Source organism: Poecilia formosa, unplaced genomic scaffold (genome assembly GCF_000485575.1).
Source record: "Poecilia formosa unplaced genomic scaffold, Poecilia_formosa-5.1.2 Scaffold99, whole genome shotgun sequence".
NCBI classification, from domain to species: domain Eukaryota; kingdom Metazoa; phylum Chordata; class Actinopteri; order Cyprinodontiformes; family Poeciliidae; genus Poecilia; species Poecilia formosa.
The window spans coordinates 1639641-1659385 of record NW_006800038.1 but is presented as its reverse complement, the minus strand read 5'-3'; the positions used below and the strand labels follow the sequence as shown (position 1 = coordinate 1659385).

At 38.0% G+C, this 19745-nt stretch overlaps 2 protein-coding genes and 2 long non-coding RNA genes across 7 annotated transcripts in view; 2 read left to right on the top strand and 2 right to left on the bottom strand.

Moving 5' to 3' along the window:
• LOC103142695 (caldesmon, smooth muscle-like) overlaps positions 1 to 8153 on the top strand; it is a 34057-nt gene extending 25904 nt beyond the window's left edge. For all 4 annotated transcript variants that reach the window (XM_016674703.1, XM_016674701.1, XM_016674702.1 and 1 more), the window contains one exon: positions 7951 to 8153. In XM_016674703.1, the coding sequence (XP_016530189.1) occupies positions 7951 to 7976 (26 nt within the window). In that variant the 3' untranslated portion in view covers positions 7977 to 8153. The remainder of the gene's footprint in view (positions 1 to 7950) is intronic.
• LOC103142655 (uncharacterized) lies at positions 137 to 12817 on the bottom strand. The gene is made up of 4 exons (XM_007558809.2): positions 12685 to 12817; positions 12297 to 12343; positions 5041 to 7225; positions 137 to 2383 (listed from the first exon to the last, which is right to left on the bottom strand). The coding sequence occupies exons 3-4, from the start codon at positions 7214 to 7216 to the stop codon at positions 2211 to 2213; spliced, it is 2349 nt and encodes a 782-aa protein (XP_007558871.1). The 5' UTR covers positions 7217 to 7225; positions 12297 to 12343; positions 12685 to 12817; the 3' UTR covers positions 137 to 2210.
• LOC103142656 (uncharacterized) lies at positions 10185 to 16449 on the top strand. The gene is made up of 3 exons (XR_001662931.1): positions 10185 to 10372; positions 16009 to 16111; positions 16210 to 16449. It is a non-coding gene; the product is annotated as an uncharacterized LOC103142656 (long non-coding RNA).
• Positions 15461 to 18812, bottom strand: LOC107836961 (uncharacterized). The gene is made up of 3 exons (XR_001662932.1): positions 18696 to 18812; positions 17591 to 17592; positions 15461 to 15478 (listed from the first exon to the last, which is right to left on the bottom strand). It is a non-coding gene; the product is annotated as an uncharacterized LOC107836961 (long non-coding RNA).
• Positions 18813 to 19745: the final 933 nt, after the last annotated feature.

Below are 19745 nucleotides of genomic sequence, written 5' to 3'. Positions count from 1 at the left end.
TCTGTCATTATTTTGGCATTTAGCAAGCAGAAATGCGTTTATATTAATATGTATATGTATAAATAAATGAAACGGCTGAATATGTTCAAATAAAGGATCATATAACTTTTATTATAGGCAATATAATAAAAGAAGACAAACAGATTTGCTCTTTATATATTCTAAAAAACATCAGACAGTTTACAAGTTTACAAACACTGGTGTAATAAGCAGGGCTTTGCTCATTTTATGTTTTCTTTACCAGCACCAAGAAAACTACTTTATGATCATCTTTTCTATACAGTTTTTATTAAAGAAAGTTTAGAAACAAAATGGGGTTTGTATGGTTAAATAAAATAAAACTGTGCTTCAAACATACTTCTTCTTAACCTCTTTTTCCATCTTCTTGAGCTTTCTTACAGTCAAACTCTTCACTACCATCTTCTTCATCCTAACTCGTCTTTTTTAACTTTACGTCCTGGTTACTATGTCAGCTGTAACCAGAATCCCAGTATTACCCATTCTTAGCTTCCTTACTTAGCTAGCTTAAATCACAATATTGATCAATTCTGTTTATATGGGAATAAAATATAAAGTTACAATAAAAAAGGTGAAAAATTATTATTTTTTTTTTTTACATATGAACATGTTTCTAAACTAAATTTCTGCACCAAAAATACACCCTCATACAACTTGTATGAGGCTAATGGTTAAACTGCTAATAGGCTAATGCTACACATTAGCCTGTTAGCAGAAATACCTTCATTATAATCCATCTGAAGCTCCTTTCAGCTCTACAGTTGTTGCTGTGCTAGCTCCAACAGCTTTTTAAAAATCTATTTTCAATTTCTAGTTTTATTTTTAATGCCAGTCTGTTAAAGTTCAGAACATCTACAACAGCTAGCAAGGCTAATACGAGCCAAGCACCTGTTCTGGCCCATTTCATTTCCTTTTCCTTTCTGAAGCCTACAGTTTTTATGACCAGTCATTTCAACTTCATTCATTTTAGTTTCCTTCTTTCACAATTCTGTCCTGTTAATCCAGGAATGTAAAAGCCCTTTTTATCACAGCAAATAAAATCTGTCTGTCTACAACACACTGAAAACTTATTTACTTTAGAAAAATAGAAAAATGGAGCATGACAATTTGTCACAATTCATGCATTCTAAATAATATCTACGGCACCATTAACAGAAAACAGAATCAACCTATAAAAACTACAGAATAAATGTTTTTCTTTTGTTTTACTCTCACCCAAATTTCATCCTTATTGAATTTGTACTAAAAGCATAAAAATGTTGTGTAAGTAATCTAGCCTTTTGCAGTAAAGGCAACAAAATTTACTTTTTTTTTTTTACTTGTCGGCGTTCTTCAGAATAAATTTAAAAAATCACCAGAGTTGAAACAAGTATTTGAAAAGTGATGATTCAGTTTTTAAAGTATTATTATTTTCCCCTCGGTAAAGATGCACTTACTACATACAACAGTTTTGATTTAGTAAAATCAGATATTCAACTATTTTAGCTCACATTTCAGAAATATTGTTTCCTCTGTAAGCCCTTCAGAATTTTTATTTTGTGGTAAATCACCCACAGGATAAATCACATCATCCATTAGCCTCATCAGTTACATCAGTGTTTTTAGTCGGACCGAATCCTTTTGCCGTTCTGTTGAAATCCTTACGTTCTTCTTCCTGAGATTTACGTTTTATCAGCCCTATTTCAAAAGCTGCTGCTATTTTATTCAGCGGCTTTTCAGCTGCTTCCTTCAGCTTCCTGGCATTAAACCGAGGGCTGTACAGTAAAACTGGCAGCCGGTTGACAAACGATGGCAGCGCTGCCTGGTCGTCTTTGGACGCCTTTTTCGTGTCTGAATCTTTCTTGTTGGAATTGATTTGGTGCATAATTTTTTCTTTGGTAGAGAACATTTGGAAGAGGAGTGCATCCCACATCTTTAGTGCCTTGGGTCCTTCTTTGTTCTGCATAACTTCCTGGTTCATATCCTGGTCGGCAGGCGGCATGTCCATCATGTTATCGGTTATTCCGTCACTGCCAATAGGAGTGACCAAAGGATTGTCCACGGGATCAGGAAATTTGGGTTCCTCTGGCTCGACAACCATGTGCTTTTTGAGCCTTGTCCACCCACTGAGCTTCCCCTTAAGGCCTTTTAGCTTCTGGGTTGGTTTTTGCTCAGTGGATGAACTTGATGTTCCCTCTACTTCTGACTTTTTCTCAGTAGCTGAAGATGCAGTTGATGTCGTTGACTTCGTGAAGGATTCGACTGCTGGCGTTTCCTTGGGTGTACTTATGGCCTTCAGAATGTCCTTGCCTTTGAGTCCAGTTTTTAGCTGAGATGACGGTGATGTTCCTCTGTTTGGAGATGGAGCTTTTACTGAGACTGAGGCCTGAGGCAGAGAGGCAGGAGTGGCAGAATCAATCACAGCATCTTTTACTATGGACGGTTTCATGACAGTGTCTGCTGCTGGCTGTTCAAGGGAAGCATTCTCTACTGGTTTCTCATTATTCAAGTGCGAACTAGCCTGGATTGAATTGGCGAGAGGCTTTGAAGGCGCTGGCTTTACTAGTGAGGGTTTAGATTCTGCCACGGCAGAGGAAGGTCTTGATTCTACTAGCTGAATCGACGGTTTTGCTTTTAAAATTGGTGCACTGTTCAAAACTGAGTCACTGGCCATGTTAGTTTTGGAAATAAGCGAGGAGAGAGTTTCTACTCTGTTTGAAAATTGGTTTGTTTTTGTGTTTTCTGCTGGGGAAATTAGTTTTATCTCATTGACCGAAGAGTCATTTGGTGGAGATGTTTTAGTTTCTGGTTTTAAGATACTTTCTTTGACTGACTTCTCATGCTGCTGAAGCACACTGTTTGGTGTAATATTTTGAAAAGGCGTATTGGGTGAGTGTTTTGGTTGGTTTGTAGTGGTTGGGGAAGGGTTTGTTGAACTGTCCAAAGTAACAGGACTTTGATAGGACTGGGGTAAAGTAGGAGTGTATGTTTGTATTGGCGTGTAACTCACCCTTGGCTCAAGCAATGGAGAAGCTCTCATTGCTGCCCATGGTTTATGTGTAATTGGAGGACTATATGGGACTTTGAAATCTTTGTTAGCTTCTTTGAGAGGCGGGATGATTTTAGTAGAGTGTTCATTTATAACAGCATATGGAAAGGATTGAGGATTCTCATTTGGGGCATTGGTTTGGGATATTGTTGGGAGTTGATTAGCTTTACTAAACTGTTGAGATGTATTTACAGGCAAAGACATTTGATTGGGCTTTACAAGTTGAGTGTTTTCACTTAAATCAAATATGTTAGTCTCAATTTGACCTGATGCAATGGACATCTGCGCTGTCATTGCAGGTGTTGGAGAATTTTTGTTTTTTGACGATGGACTTGCTAAGCATTTAGGATCCATAACTGGCTCAATAACAGCATAATTTTCTTTTACTGTAGTTTTAATAATTTGGTGCATAGGTACTTCTACTGATCTGTTCACATACTGAAGGTTTGGAGTCACTTTACCCTCAAGAGGCCCAATAACTGATTTCTCATTCATTGAAGACTTTGACGAAAAATGATTATTTGATCTGTCCGATTTCATCTGTGGACTTTTTGGTGGGATTTGCCTCATTGTGGGACTGGAGGCAACCACAATTTTACTAGGTTGCTGAGCATTAAGCACTGGTTTAACAATCACTGCTGACTCTGCTAATGTTAAAGATGCTTCCATGTGAAGTTTGTTTGAAATTGTGTTTTCAATTGTGAGAATATTGTCAACATTGCTGCGGAAACCAACATTTGATTGGGCTGCCAAGTGCTGAGTAGCTCCATTTTGTGCAGATAAACTTGTATTTGCAGGTAGTTTATTGGATAACTTGCATTCACTTATTGGCATGCTCATGTTTCCTGTCTCCTTTGGTGCAAAGTTTTCTGCTGTGGTGTTTGCTAAAGAAAAATGTGGATTCACTTGAGTGCTTAGACTATTCTTTGTAGTTTCTGTATATATTTCTGTAGATGTATATGAAGTTGCACGGAGAGTTTCTGCTTGCATGGCTTGACTTGGGAAATGCCACCCCATGTTATTTTGTGTTTTTACAAGCACATTTTCAGGTATCATTGTTAGCTTTTCTAGCTCTTTTGTTGGCACATGTGGATGGTTTGAGTTGATTGTAGCTCCAAGTGTGGCGTGGTTTTTTATTTCTGTGGTAGGTTTACTTGGTAAAATATTTGCATTCAAAAAATTTGATGGGAGCGAATTGAAGTTGTTTTTTAGAGCTTGGTGATTTGTACAAACTGGAGTTTCTGTACTGTGTGGATGCATAATTCTTGTGCTTGTTTTTGGTGAGGAAACTATGCAGATATCGTACTGCCCAGGGCAAACAGATGCTGTCACAGGCTCATGAGGAAGCATCAGTCCTCTGGTAGGGATAAGAGGCTCTTTGGGCATTTTTTCATGAGTGTGCTCTGTATTTGCAGGTGTAGATGACAAGGTGTTCCCCATATTTGTTTTATTTGGTAGAGTAATGCTTTTGCTCGCCTTAATTTGGCATTTGATCTCAGCATCGTTTCTGTCTTGAATACCTTCATTTGTTTTACTAGACAGCTGGATTTCTGAAACCAGTTCAGTAGACTCTTTACCTGAAATAGCTCTGCTCTTTATAACTTGACTTTCTGGGAATTTACTCTGTACTTGGGCTTTAGGGTTTGGGAAAGCTTTTGTTTCACAGTCTGCTGGATTTGGTATAAATGTGGCACCTGGTTGAACATTTATATTATTGAGTAACGATGGATTGACTTTAGTAGGATTTATTTCCATTTTTCCTAATTGTTCATTTATATTTGTAACATTGGACACTGCAATGCAGGTTTTATCAGGCAAAAAATGAGTTTGATCAAGATTTGATGGTTTGAGGAGAACATCTACTCCTTTTGGTTTAGGTTGTGGTTCTGCATTTAAATCTTTGACCAAAGGTGAGGAGTAAATATTTGGGCCAATACTTGTTTTTTGCCCTGCCTCTACTGAAAACTGCACCAGACCTTTTGTGTGTACCTCACCTGCTTTAGGTATTGGTATTGAAGCCTCTGAGTATGAGGCTTTAGTTGTGGATGCATCACTTGTGGATTGCAGTATTGTTTTCTGTGCCAATCCAAAGGGAAAGTTGGGTTCTACTGTTTCCACTGCAGATGTTTTTACTGACTCTATCCCAACATCCTGAGTTCCAGTCCAACTTTCCTCTGTGATATCATCATTGCAGTGTGTGAAAATCCCTTCCTCTGAAACTTCTGAGTGGGATGACTGTTCTTTGTGACCCACAGAAGTTAGATCCTCAAGTCCATCAAAATGTTTTTCTTGCTTTGAGACACCTGAGTCCTCTAGAGTTTTGTCTGTATGGGTGATGTCAGAGTTTTCATCAACGTCGGGATGCACAGCACTGCCATGCGAAAGACCTGTCCTTATTCCACCATAGGCAGCATACTCAACTGGAGTTAGTCCGTAATATGTAGAACGGGATTTGGGCTTTGAGCTTGCTAATGACATTTGTGTCTCCAAAAGAGAGGTCAAAGACTTGCGTGCCTCCACTACAGGAGGACGATAGGTGGAGAACCCTGGGCTTGGACTTTGTGACCCTTGCACTGAAATCAAAGGTGTAGGGCTGAGATTGTTTGGTACAGAAAGAAATGATGGCACCTTTGGCAGAGATGAAGCTTTGCTTTCTGCAACCTGGTCTGTGTTGGGGTTGATGAACTGTGTTACTGTAGGTCTAACCACAGGAAATTCATGCATATTCATTTTCTCTCTGTGGTGTGACTCACAAGTGACCAAACTTAGATTCATTGTACTCTTCCGTGTATTGGGAATTTCTACCTCCCTATACATGTTTTGTTGTTTGATGAAAGTTTGATTAGTGTCATCAGTTTGCTTTTGTTCTTCAGTCGCAGCTGAAGGTTTACCCAAAGACCAACCTGGAATTGCTGAATTGTCTCTAAGTGCCTCTTTCTTAATAACTAGTGCCTGTAAATCCTGGAAGGAGTTGAAAGTAGGGTTCACAGTGGATGTAAGTGGGTTGGGTTTTGATGTTTCAAAAATAGGAGTTGATATTTGAGCTGGTGTGTAAGCCAATGGCGAAGGTCTTGCACTCTGGATCCAAGGTGAAGACAGTTCCTGATCAGCGTTTACTGACGGCACAGAGGCTTTCTGACTAAATCCTTCAGATAAAGAGGCTCCTTGAGGGGCTAGGTTCATCACTGTGAGGTCCTGGACAGAGTGAGGTTTGGATATCTCATAAAATGTGGCCTTAGATGTATAGATTTTAGCTGGCATGGCTTCAATCTTTGGCTCCTTCACTGCATCGACAAGAGATATTTTAGAGGCAGTTATCTCAGAAGACATCAGCCGAAGAGCACTATTGCCAATGCTGGCTATGTTAGCTCTAGTTAATGTCTGTCTCTGAAAGGCATCCTTTATATTAGTGTTTGTCTCCCTCTGGCTGGGAATGAATGGCTGTGTATGAGTGTTTGAAACTGATAGGGGCAGTGGAGCAGGAGAAAGACCTGCAACATGAGAAGGCGTTGGGTCAATGCCGGAGTTGGCGGCACCAGTGGACAGGGTCAGGCTGTGGGTTGATATTTTTGGGCTGCACTGTGAGATGGCAACTGGAGAGACTGTTGTGACTGACCCATGGGAGTTTGATGTCATGTTGAAAGCTGGGGGAAGACGTGGTGCAGAAACCTGCTGCCATGCTGCTGAATATGTCAAAGGTGGAAGTATGAAGGGAGAACCATCATCAAATAGGAAAGAGGAGCACTCGTACAGCGGAGCCACTTGCGGTTGAGAGGTCCTGAACCCAGCTGGGTGGGATGCAGGGTGAAAGCTGTTGGTTTGTCCATTGAGACTGCTCTGAGGATGAGGGAATGCAGGTACAGAGTGATCGTAGAAAGAGCCAAAGGGATAACCGGAGACAGAGGAGTCAGCAACGTAGAGTGACTCTGGCGTCCTTGGTGGGCTGCACTGATCACTGTGCTCTAGGTCTGTGCTGGCTTCATTTACAGGCGATAAACAGGAGCGGAAGGGGATGGGCGTCTGAGAGAGGCTGCCTTTTTTCTTGGCTCTCTTCTTCTTAAGTTTCTGAAGCCTTGCATTGTCTTTGCCTGGTTTTGGCAGTAGAGGGGGAGGATACTGCTGCGAAAGGTCTGTCTCCAGTCCATTAGTGTAACACACTTCCATCAGCATTGCACGTTCCTACCAGAGAATGGAACATAACAACAGAGATACTGTCAAATGAAATGATGATGAAATAATTAAAAAGACACAGCAAGCACTTTAATAGTTTCACGTTCGCTCACTGAGTGACTAGAAATAGTTATACCACTGAATAATCCTCTTCCATACTTATCGGAAAAGGATTAGGGCCACAAGGGGAAACAGAATTTTGACTTTTTTTCTCAGAATCCTGACTTTTTTTCTGACAATTTGGACTTTAATCTCCTTTGCTTTTCTGAAAGTCGGAATTTTGAAAAAAAAAAAAGTCAGAATTCTCATTTTGATCTCAGAATTCTGACTATTTTTCAGAATTTGGAGTTTAATTTTCTGAGATCAAAACTCAAGGTCAGAATTTGGAGAAAAAAAGTCAAAATCCTGACATAAATCTCAGAATTCCAACTTTTTCCTCAGAATTTTGACTTTTTTTTCTTGGAATTCTGGCTTTTTTCCTCTGAGATCAGAAGTCAGAATTCTGACATCACAGTCAGAATTAGAACTTTTTTTCTGAGAATTCAAACTATAATATTCAATTTCTGACTTTTTTCTCTGAATTTTGACTTTTGATATCAGAAAATTAAAGTCAGAATTATTTTTTTTTCCAGTGGCCGTAATCCTCTTCCGTATATCCGTTTGTTTGATGTAAACTAAAATTGTTTAGTAGATTAGTGTAAATGGCATTAAAGTCTTTTTTCCTTCTTTCATAGCTGAACATCTCTTTGAAGATTTGTGAAACGCCTCTTTGGAATATTGGACGACAAGCCACTATCTCTTCACCATTCTCTTTTTGTTGGGCTATAACCTGGAAAAATACCAAAATCCTTCTTTTGCTTTGGGACTGATATCTTTCTGTACTTATTGTATCTTTGAATACAATCAAATAAATCTGAATAAAGTACTTTTTAGTGTTCATTAGTTTCTTTATCCTCTGTCAAACATTTGTTTATTATTTATCACGAGGTATAATCGTTCTCTTTTACAGTGCTCCCAGTATAGTATTCAGCTGCTTACTGGTTTTAGTCGTCTAACCCCTGCCATGGCTTGGAGACAATTTGGCCACTGAGAACTGAGATCTTATAACACCAGATTCATTTCCAAGCTCAAAAGATCTTAATTGGGTTCTGAAAATGATGCACAGTTAAAAGATGCATGTGAATTAGAAATAGAATGACATTTAAAGATGTTTCTTAAAGTAGGTCAGCTTTGAAATGATGACAGGCTATTTACTCCGATAGTCTTCTTATGAAGATGGTCATGGTTTAAAAATTACCTCTGCAATAAATAGAAGTAAACCTCAAGTAAGATGGTTGAAAACTACAGGAGGGTGACTGAGTTTATTCAGCAAGGATGGTGTATCCAAGTAACGGAGGCTTTAAATTAATTCACTGGTCAGTTTGATGACATAAACAAAGAAGTCTGACCAATGAACAAACTGAATATTCTCACATGGTTTGTAGCAACAGGTTTTGGATCTCTTGGAGTTCCTGTAAAAAGAAACCAAGCTACCTTCAGCAATTATAAGTTAACAAACTCAACTTTGGACCAAAGTAAAACTATAGGTGCAAAAGAATTTAAGTTCCGTAAAAATCTGAAAGATTTATGAAAGTAGGAAGTGTAAGTTTTAGAAAGCTGCATATTTTATTGGTAAGTACTGGAAAGTAAACACTAATCTGTAAATTAATAATAGTAACATGTGTGTTACTATTAGGGGTTTAAACCTAATAGTAACATAGGTTTAAACCCTCTATGTAATAACATTACTCACGTTTTTTTACTGCCACCAACATTACCAGCAGTCATTTTGCTGGCAAATTATGGAAATTAATCTCAAAGTTCCAGAGTATAAATTCCAACATTTCCTGGAAAGTATGTGCTTTCCTGGTACGTATAAGTCGCACCAATATAATTTATAAATTCCACATTAAGTCTTCAAATAACCTGAAATAGCCAAAAAGTTAAATAACCTGTGCTTTGTGCTCAAATATTTGACAAGTGAGTATTATGGCCATATTTGTAGGCATAGTAGGTGATTAGTGTGTGTCTAATGAGTGAGGTCGTGGCCTAAGTGCATAATTATTAGGTAGTTTATCTTATTTTGGCAAAATGGGACAACAAAAGATTTAACTGACCAAAAGTTTATTACAGGGCTGCATCATTCTTGAAATTGGGGCATGATCACAGAATTATCAAATGTTTTGTTGCAAACAGACAAGAAACATGCTGAGAAAAATAAAGACCCAAATTAACTGCCAAGGATTTGAGAAGAATCAAGCGCTAAGGTACCATGAACTCATTATCTTCAAGCTCTTTCATATTCCACAACTACAAGATGTAGTGTCTAGAAGAACAAGATGTTCATGATCAGAGACATTGCCAAGGTAAAGAAGGCTGAAACCTGACACATAAATTGAAGCATCTCACTGGGCCAGGAAATATGTGAACACAGATTTTTCAAAGGTTTCATAGACTGATGAAATGAGAGTGCCTCTTAATGCAGCAGATGGATGGTCCCATGGGTGGATCAGTATCTGGCACAGAGCTCGACCCTGAGCCGGACGCCAGCAAGGTGGAAGTGGGCTACTAGTATATTACAAAATACATTAAAGATCTGTTGTATCAACCTTCCAGACCTCTCAGGTCTGCATCCCCAGAACCAGAACCAAGCATGGAGAAGCAACTTTCAGCTTCATGCACCACAAATCTGGAACAAATTTCTGGAAAACTGGAAACAGCTGAAACACAGAGTCCCTTTCAATCGAGACTAAAAATCCACCTGTTTTAGAGTTGCTTTTGAACCTTAATAAGTGGAACATTGACCAACATATTTGATGTATATTGATGATTTTAATGATATTGCTTTTTCACAATTGTTGACTATATGATGTTTATGGGGTTTTTTTATGTTTTCATGATGTAAAGCGGTTTGACTGCCTTGTTTCTGAAATATGTTATAGAAATAAACTTGGTATGGGCTTGTGATTTGGATAATAGCCGCTTTTAGTGGCAGCTGTTGTAGCCAATCAGAAGCAAGTGTCGCTAAGTTTGGTTGAGAGCGCATCGTTTTGCTAAACTTCATAGCGTTAGAGGTTCGATTCGGTTCTGTCTTCGTCAATGTGCCTCATAAAAAGCGTGAGTATTGTAAACGGTGACGAAAAAGTGAGAAATTTATGTAAAAGTCTTTCTGGTTCAATTAGCTTCGTAATTATATAGATTGATTATCGTATGCTAATTGCTAATATGTTGAGCTAATTTGTATTAGCTCAACATATTAGCAATTAGCTACTACAAGCTATATTCGTTTGTGCCGTTATTGCTTTAGTTAGTACTGATTCACAGTAGAATGAAATATTTTATTTCTTATTTTCTATACAAGTTATTCTCTAAAGAGCCACTAACCAATTAATTTTTAATAAATAGGACTGAATTATCTGCTGTGCTTTCATATTCAAGTAACATAATTGGCTCTCAAAACAGGGCTGGTGTTATTAAATATGAGCTGGTTGGACTTTTCGGATGAAAAAACTCCCAAAATCAACTCCCAGACCTACTACAAGATTTTAGAAAACACTTTTTTCAAGTAGTGGGACAGAAAGAAGTCTGCATCTTCCAAAAATATGATAATTTTCATGCAGGGCAATGCCCAACAACAATAGTTGCCCAATAATTGTGCACAATGCACATTCAGATATTCTTCTAAGAGAAATATCTGAAAGCCTTTTACTTAAGTATTTACGTTTGAGGTTTGTTGACATTTTGGATTAATCAACACTAATGTAGATTGTGATTTAAAAAAATGGTCTTTCACTATAAGCGTTCCCTAATACACTGAAGAAAAAAAAATCACACACAAAATCTTACCAAGTGTTTTTGTGTAGGTTTTAGTGAAAATATCTTGGTACACTTGAAATAGAACTAACTTGCAAGTACTTTTTCATCAAGATATTTGAGCTTATTTAAATAATTCTTGAATATTGGTTGAAAAAACAAACTTGTGGTTCCACTGGCAGATTATTCCACTTATAACATGAGAAAACTGTATTGTTGTAAGTGAAGTGATCTGCCAGTGGAACTGGAACTTTTGCATCAATATTAAGGAATTATTTTCTTTAACCAAGCTCCTATATCTTGATGAAAAGCTACTTGTTAATTTTGTCTTATTTCAAATGCACTAAGATGTTTGTAATGGAAACTAGACAAAAATAATTGGTAAGATTTTTGGGTGTTTGCAGCGATTGTGCACACTGTGTATACATTCTGGGTGAGCTGCAGAAATATTCTTACTAAATTAAAAAAAACAGCCTCTAATTTCTAGAGTGGTCACAGTTTAATCAGTGGTACAAGCTTTTGTTTGATTCATCATCACTAATTAGAGAACTAACAGTTTTTCCAAATTCTGATATTTTCAAACAAAAAGGGGGAAAATCTGTTGAATAAGTTGTGTGGTGAAGGTGTTGGAGAGTGTGTGAGTGGCTCTAGGAGAGATCCAGGTTCTAATTTTAGTGCGATGGAAAAAAGAGCAGCACCTGCTGCCTGCTGTCCTGTACTTAGTGGAACCGCTTCAGTTCTCCTGTAATCAATCTCAGGCTCAAATCCTCTCAGAGAGGCTCTGACTGCACGCTGAGCCCCGTGTAGCCGTGTGAGAATGTCTGTTAAATTTCTACTTAAACCATAATTTCTCTGCTTTCTCCTAAGAAACAATCAAGTTTTCTCCTAACAGAATATTTTTTTACAAGCTGAGGCTTGGTAACTCTTGAAAACTCTGTTTAACTTAAAATCTGAAATGCTTTTTGAGTAAATATTTATCGCAAATCCCTGCTGTCAAAGTGACTCCTGTCATCGCAGAGACAAAAAGCGCAGCTGCAACATGAGACGCCCCCTATTTAAGGCTCTGGGTCGGGACATCAGGGACGTTTTCACTCCGGCAGCAAAAGAGGAAAGTGTAAGATTAGCTTTGTGTTAAAAGTGGGCCGTGACCTCAATCCATCTACTTTAAAAGCAGTTAGTTAGATAAAATTAATGGTTTTATATTCGCATTATTAATCTAAAGCCTTACCTGACTTGGATGCTTGTGCTTCTTGTGTTTTTTGTTGCTTTTATTGGCTGTGAGGGAAACAACAGTGTGATGTTAGAGCTCATTTCTCACTAAAATGACAAGAAAAGTTTTTAAAATGCAGCTGTTTCAGCTAATATGTGATTCATGCTCATATTCATCCGTCTTAGCACAAGTGTATGCAAGGCATGCAGCATGTTAGGCGCTTGTTTGCAAGCCCATCCTCCTGAGGACACATCTTAATGTCTGATATGCATCAAGCATTTGAAATTACGAATCGTGCACAAGCTGTTCTCAAGCTCAATACGCCTGGTTTGCAGGCCATCGCCTGGTCGGTATGTCAGGACCTTTCACCAGAACCAGCAGCAGACTCTTATTTTGAGTGGATTACCTTCAGCTGATGGAGGGAAAAAAACTGTTCTCTGCTTGTTAATCCGGGCTCAGAGAGCAGCAGGGCCGCCTCATCCTGAAGTCAACTGGAGCCTCGGGGAACGAGCAGCGGTGCCTGCAGACGCTCCAAAAATAAAGCTGTTGCCTTCAGTGTGTGTTGCAGGGGCAGACGGGGGTTTCCGGGCCACCTGAGACGGCGCAGGTGCAGCCCCTACAGGCGGGCCACGGCCACCTCCACCTGGAGGAAGGTGGCAGAGGAGAGGAAGCTCCTATCAACAAACTGTCTCTGTTGCTACAACCAAAACTTAAATTAGGAAACTTACAGAGGTTCTTACAAACAGATTTTACCTGATTTACTACTAAAATATTCAGCTTATAGATCTGAAGCTGTTAAAGATAAGAACTTTAATGTTTGATATTCCCCCCACCCCTGATTTTTGCTCACAGTTCTTCACTTGAAAAGGATTTACACTGCAAAAACTCAAAACCGTACCAAGTATTTTTGGACTAGTTTTTTGTGCAATTATCTTAGTATACTTGAAATTAGACTAAACTAATTTAGAAGTGAATTTTCATCAAGAAAAGTGAAAAAATATGAAACAAATTCTACTTTCAGTGGCAGATTATTTGATTTATAACAACACTTTTGTTTCATGTTATAAGTGAAATAATTTTCCGGTGGAACCAGAACATTTTCATCAATATTAACAAGTTATTAAAACAAGCTCCTATATGTTGATAAAAATTACTTGTAAGTTAGTTTTGTCTTATTTCTAGTGTACTAAGATATTTGCACTAGAAACTAGACCAAAAGTATTTGGTAAGATTTTGTGGTTTTTTGCAGTTTCCCTGTGAAATTATTTGTTGATGGGCAGGACAAAACCAGAGCCGTTTTTCATTAAATTTATGAATCTGATTATATTAAAAAAATAATAACTTTAATATTTGATTTTTGTGTCCTGAGTACTGCTGATTATTTTTAATTTTAAAAGTATTTACCTGTAAAATTATTTTGTTGATTAGTAAGATAAAACCAAAACACTATTTATGAGGTTTGTTTATTTTTTATAATCAAACTGCATGTGCTCATCTAAATTACAAGCTTTTATTGGAGAAAAAAATGATTAAATTATTCTCCACTGCTTTCAGGAGCCAAAATATTACTTATTGATCACAAGACAAATCTAAATATTTGTTTTTTGCTTCTTTTCCTTCCAACCTGTTGATAAATCCAATTTGTAATGATGCATACGGCCACCAGGGGGCTCTGTGCTTTCATCCGTCCATCCAAGCCCTGAACCTTCTTCCTGAAAGGCATCAGTAGACATCTTAGCTGTGTAATCATAACCATCAAAGCTTTAATAACCACCACTTATTATAAAAAGATCCAGGAATTTTAAAAAAGGAACAATATATTTGATTAAAAAAAATTCTAACATCTATGTGCTATCATCAGCTTTACTTGTTTTACATTTAAAGGGCTTTCAGGTTCACACATTACTAAAGTAACATTTATTTCTATGGCAGAAGTTGAAATCTTTATGAAAAATAATTAAATTAATGAAAAAACTGTTTAAAATTGCTGACAGAGATGAAGGTGTAACAATATATCCAGTTTAAATGAGAGATCTTACCTTGAAGTAGATTTTAGTACCGCATTTGTTTCCTTTAAATCTCCCCAAACACCTGAAAATGTCAAATTATGTAACTATGAGGTCAATGGAAACACAGCTATAGATTAAAGGATTCCCCAATCTAAGGATGCACCGATTGCAGTTTTCTGTTCAATCGCCGATTATTGATCTTTAAAAAGCCTGACTTGCCGATTCCAGCCAATATCAATTTTTTGTCTGAAATGTTGCTCAATATAGCAAGAAAGTTGCTGAGTTGGCAACATTGGGGTAACTATTGTTAACTGTAAACGTGCAGAATGACCTGGTGGGCCGTCTGTCAGTCAGACCTCTGCCTGCAGATCAGAGGACAGTGGCTGATTTTAGACCTGAGGTGGAAAAGATCAGGGAATTAGATCGGCTTCACATGGAAGTATCGTCCAATCACTGAGCTCCCAAAATTAAGGAAATCGGCACTGATAAATCGGCTAGTCAATAAATCAGTGCACCGTTACCTCGAACATGCGGGAAAGAATTAAGGTATGTTTTTGATGAAGGAATAACGTTATAGCATGATGTAAAGTTTAAAAAATTTTATTTAACACAATACTGCCCCTTTAAAAAACAGCAGCTTAACCCACTTATCCTCATCTCCTCTGACAGGCAGAGGCGTTTGCTTCAGCGGTCACCGTCAAAGCCACTGCAAGGCGTTTGAAGCATCAACTATCCACCTGATGACACACACACAGCAGGGAGCGGTGTGTGGACCCACGGATTCCCCTCACCTCTCTTATAACCAATCTTAATTCTGTTTCTCATTATCCGTTGTTTAAAGCAGTAAGCAGTGAATGTCTGTCACTCTTTCTTTGGGACTTTGCTTTAGTACGAGCAGCGATTTGAACAGAGAGAGAATCAACAACCAAGCAACAATCTGTTCTCACATAAACAGTTTCAGCTCAACACGGTCAGGGCGCGATGTTTAGTTTCAGTCTCTCATCTTGTCAGAAAGATTCAAAGCAAAATCTTAAGTGAAGTATTCTTTGAGGAAGATATAGGAGCTTGTTTTAATTCAACAATTTCTTAATATTGATGAAAAAGGTCTACATTTTTTCACGTGTGGGAATATTTTCTTGTTACAAGTGAAATAATCTGCCAGTGAAACTGGTACTTTTTCACTAATATTAACTATTAACTCTAATTAAGCTCCTAAATCTTCCTAAAAAGTTACTTGTAAGTTAGTTTTGTCTAATTTCAAGATATATGCATGAGAAACTATGATAAAAAATAATTTAGATTTTGTGTTTTTGCAGTGTTACATGCTGAAGTGACTTTTTTAAAGCCTTTCATCCATGATTTCTGATGTGACGAAAAACTGATTTTCCAACTGAAAATCGTTGGTGAACCTTTTCTTTGGAGGAAATGATCCAATCAAATCCTGTTCTGTGCATTCATGTAAATTAATTTAATCCTTTTTCACTATTTGTACTAATATTAACATATTTGCACTAGAAACTCGACCAAAACATCTCAGTAAGATGTTGTGTTTTTTCTGGTAATGATGAGGCCTGGATCTGAAATTATTGTGTTCACTGAGGTTTTCGTTGTCTGATATTAAAACTTATCTGATGATCTGAGACATTTAACTGTGACAAAAAGCAGAATAAATAGAGTTTGTGGTTAGTTTTGTTTGTTCCTTTGTTCTATTCTTACTCCAGCGCTGTGCGTCTCTTCCCGGCCTGACGGATGGAGCTCCTCGTTGATGAACCGGTCAGCAGCCACACAGACTTTCCTTCCATTGTCTGCATGCCAAGCCGATGTGTAAGCCCCGCTCTCGGCCTTCTGTCACTGTAAATTTAGCAACAGAAGCTTCTCAGCTGCTCCTTTCCAAAACCTGAGCCCTCCTCTTCCATCCATAGTATTCTACCCATCTCCTTCTCCAGGGTCATGGATGCACTTCCCCCAGCCTCTCCACCTTCATCCACACACACACACACACACACTCCGCTCTCATCCCGCAGCCAATAAGGGCCTGATGATCTCAAGTATCACTATAGCAGCAGGACTTATTCTCTGAGCGGAGCCTGCGGATACTTACAGACCTTCATCTTCATCGCCGAGGGAGCTGATCTTCCTCTTTTGGGTAAGAATTCGCTTTTCATACACCTGAAAAACAGTTTTCTTATTATTTGTTTCTCATTTTATGTGGAAAAAAAACTGTCTTTTTCCACAAAAAGTAATGAAGATATTAAAAGATGTTAGCAGAGATTGTTCACTAAATGTAGACAAAAATTAGTTTTTAAGGGAAAGTAGATCCATTGGTCAGTAAATTGATTGGTATTTTTATGCCGACATTGAAAATCTTTTGAAGTGGAGCGCCGGATTGCTGGTGGATGTATATTAAGACTTGTGAATTGTCCGCTATGACAATGCTGCTCACAATGTTCTGGTCAAGCAGTTGACATTAGCGCTTTATTTGACTGAGCTCTTTTTCTCCTTGATACTAAAGCTCTAAAATATATCCCATTAAAAAACAACACATCATCTGAAATTAAATCCTCCAAACCAATAAACTATCCTACATGGTGAAATTATATAATAAATACTCTATTGTGTCACAATTTACATTTAAAATAAACTCTCTTCAAAATGCACAAAAAAATGTTGAAAAATGTTGTCATGTGATGTCTGCACTGAAAACAAGACAGCAATACTTGGTAATATTTAGTATTTTTACAGTGTTTTCACTAAAGTGACTATTTTAAAGATTCTCATCCTCGATTTTTGATGTGAAACTTGGCTATTGGCTCTTTCACACTGTAAAAAAAACACAAAATCTTAAGTATTTTTCTCTATTCCTAGTGTAAATATCTTAAAAAACCTGAAATAAAACAAAACTAATTTACAAGTAATTTTTCAGCAAGATGTAGAAGCTTGTTTTTATTCAAACGTGCTCGTTTCACTGCTACAAAATGTCTTGTTCTCAGTGAAATAATCTGCCAATGCAACTAGTAGTTTTTTTTTCATCAATATTAATAATTTTTTTACTTAAAATAAACTCCTATATCTTGCTAAAAAGTCTCTTTTAAGTTAGTTTTGTTTTATTTCAAGTGTAGTAAGATATTTGCACTAGAAACTAAAGTAAAAATACTTGGTACTATTTTGCGTTTTTGCACTTCTTGGCCCGTGTTTCAGAGTTTGAACTGATTCCCACCTGGTTGTTTAGCTGAAAACACGGTTCACGCCTTGAAGACATGAGGTTCTGAGATGTACAAGAGGCTCTTCGTTTCCATCAGCTACTTCTCTCTTTGACACAGCACCTAAGAAGCTCAGTCAGTTTCAACACCAAGTTTCAGTTTCAGAAAGTCTTAAGTTTTCAGAAGAAAAAAAAAAAACGGAGCGCTCACTAAATATACAGCATGCTGAAATGTCGGTATGCGCAGCGCGACCGCTGTGCACACAGAGGCGAGAACGCTGTCAGCTGCAGGTGGATCAAAGCGCTGGTTGGTTGGAGGTGGGCTCTGATTGGCTGGGTGGGAGCAGAAGATCCTCCCGCTGGACCAAGCAGAGGGATTAAACTGCTATTTGAACACTGTTCCTCAGCTGATGGGCAGAAATGTGATCCAGAACTAATCCACAGAGTCCTCTGCAGCTGTGCCCACCGCTGAGTGCGAAGAGTCATCCAAAGGCAATTTATATATAACAGATATGATATAGAATATACAGAGAGGTGATTTCACCAAAGAGAGACGATTACTGATCCGCAGAGAGAAAATGAATGGGTTTTACTTCATTCTGAAGCCTTACATTGCAAAATCACGAAGTCTTACCAAACAGTTTTATCATAGTTTCTATTGCAAACATCTTAGTACATTTGACATAAGACATAATTAACTTAACAGTAACTTTTCAGTAAGATACTGGACCTCATTTCTGTGTATTTTTGGTGAAAATGTACGAGATCCACTGGCAGATTATTTCACTTGTAACTCTGGGAAAATGTGTTGTTGTAAGTGAAATAATCCTCCAGTGGAACCAGAACTTTTTCATCAATATTAAGGAATTATTGAGTTTAAAAAACTCCTACATCTTGCTGAAAAGTTACTTGTTCTGTCTTATTGCAAGTGCATGTGATGTCTGCACTGAAAACAAGACAGAAATATTTGGTAATATTTAGTATTTTTACAGTGTTTTCACTAAAGTGACTATTTTAAAGATTCTGATGTGAGGAAAAACAGATTTTCCCACTGAAAATCAAAATATAACCTTTTTTTTGGAGAAATTTGAGAAAATGATCCAATCAAAGCCTGTTTTGTTCATGCACAGATTTTCTTTGTGCACTTAGCACAGAAACAATCTGTTCATTTTTAATTGTTTCTTTATGTTTACCTGGCTTTACTGTGACCCATCCATCTATTTTCTGTGCACCCTTGTCCCTTCGTGGGGTCGGGAGGCGCTGGTGCCAATCTCCAGCTATCGTTCCGGGCGAGAGGCGGGTCACCCTGGACAGGTCGCCAGTCTGTCGCAGTACTGTGACCCAATGGCATGTAAATAGAAAAACGTAGCGTCTGCAGCCAGAGGCGTCTTCATTCTAATTAACCTTCATGTTGTAGGTCAACAAGACAATCCTAAATGCTTAAGTATAAGAAAACTTGTGTCAAGAAACAGGAAAAGAAGTCTGGTTGCCCTCTGGCAAATAACCGCTCAGGATTGTCCTATAAATGAGAATCTAAACCGGTTCATTTACCGTTGTCCCCATCCTGGAAGGTTCTGTGGGTTCTGTAGGAGTTCCACAGGGAAGCTAATAAGCTTATATATGCTGCTGAAATTTACATCAGAGTTAGTTTTGTCTTATTGCAAGTGTTCTAGGATATTTTCACGAGAAACTAGATCAAAATTATTTGGTAAAATTTTTTGTTTTTGCAGTGTTGAGGGATAATGAGCCAAAACACATTTCCAAATCAAACGCATCAATAGTTCATAACACATTATTCTTCCTTGGCAAACTCAATCTTCACCTAAATCTTTTAGAAAACCTGTTTGGCAAGCTGGAAAAAACATTTTTCAAATGGTTTGAGATTGTTCCACTGCAGTAATATGTACAATTTCAGAAACGAGGCTGCAGTACAGCACATGGAAAACTTTCAGTTTCTCACACAACAATAGTGCAGATGATCCGCGAGGCGGTTTGACTCAGAACCAGAATTAAACATGTGAATACAAACTTGCAAAGGCGGTGATAATACTCGGTGAGCAGCTGAGTAAACAATCCTGAACAAGCCGTGAAAATATTTCAGGACAGCTGCAGCTTTCTGCTCTTATCACACAGGCCACAAGCATTTGTCCTGTGATGGTCGTAATGCAGGATATTCTTTTCCATGAGAGCAAAGAGTTACTGACAGGAAACAGACTGACCTCAGCTCACACAAACGTTTGTGTCATATTTAAAAGTCTT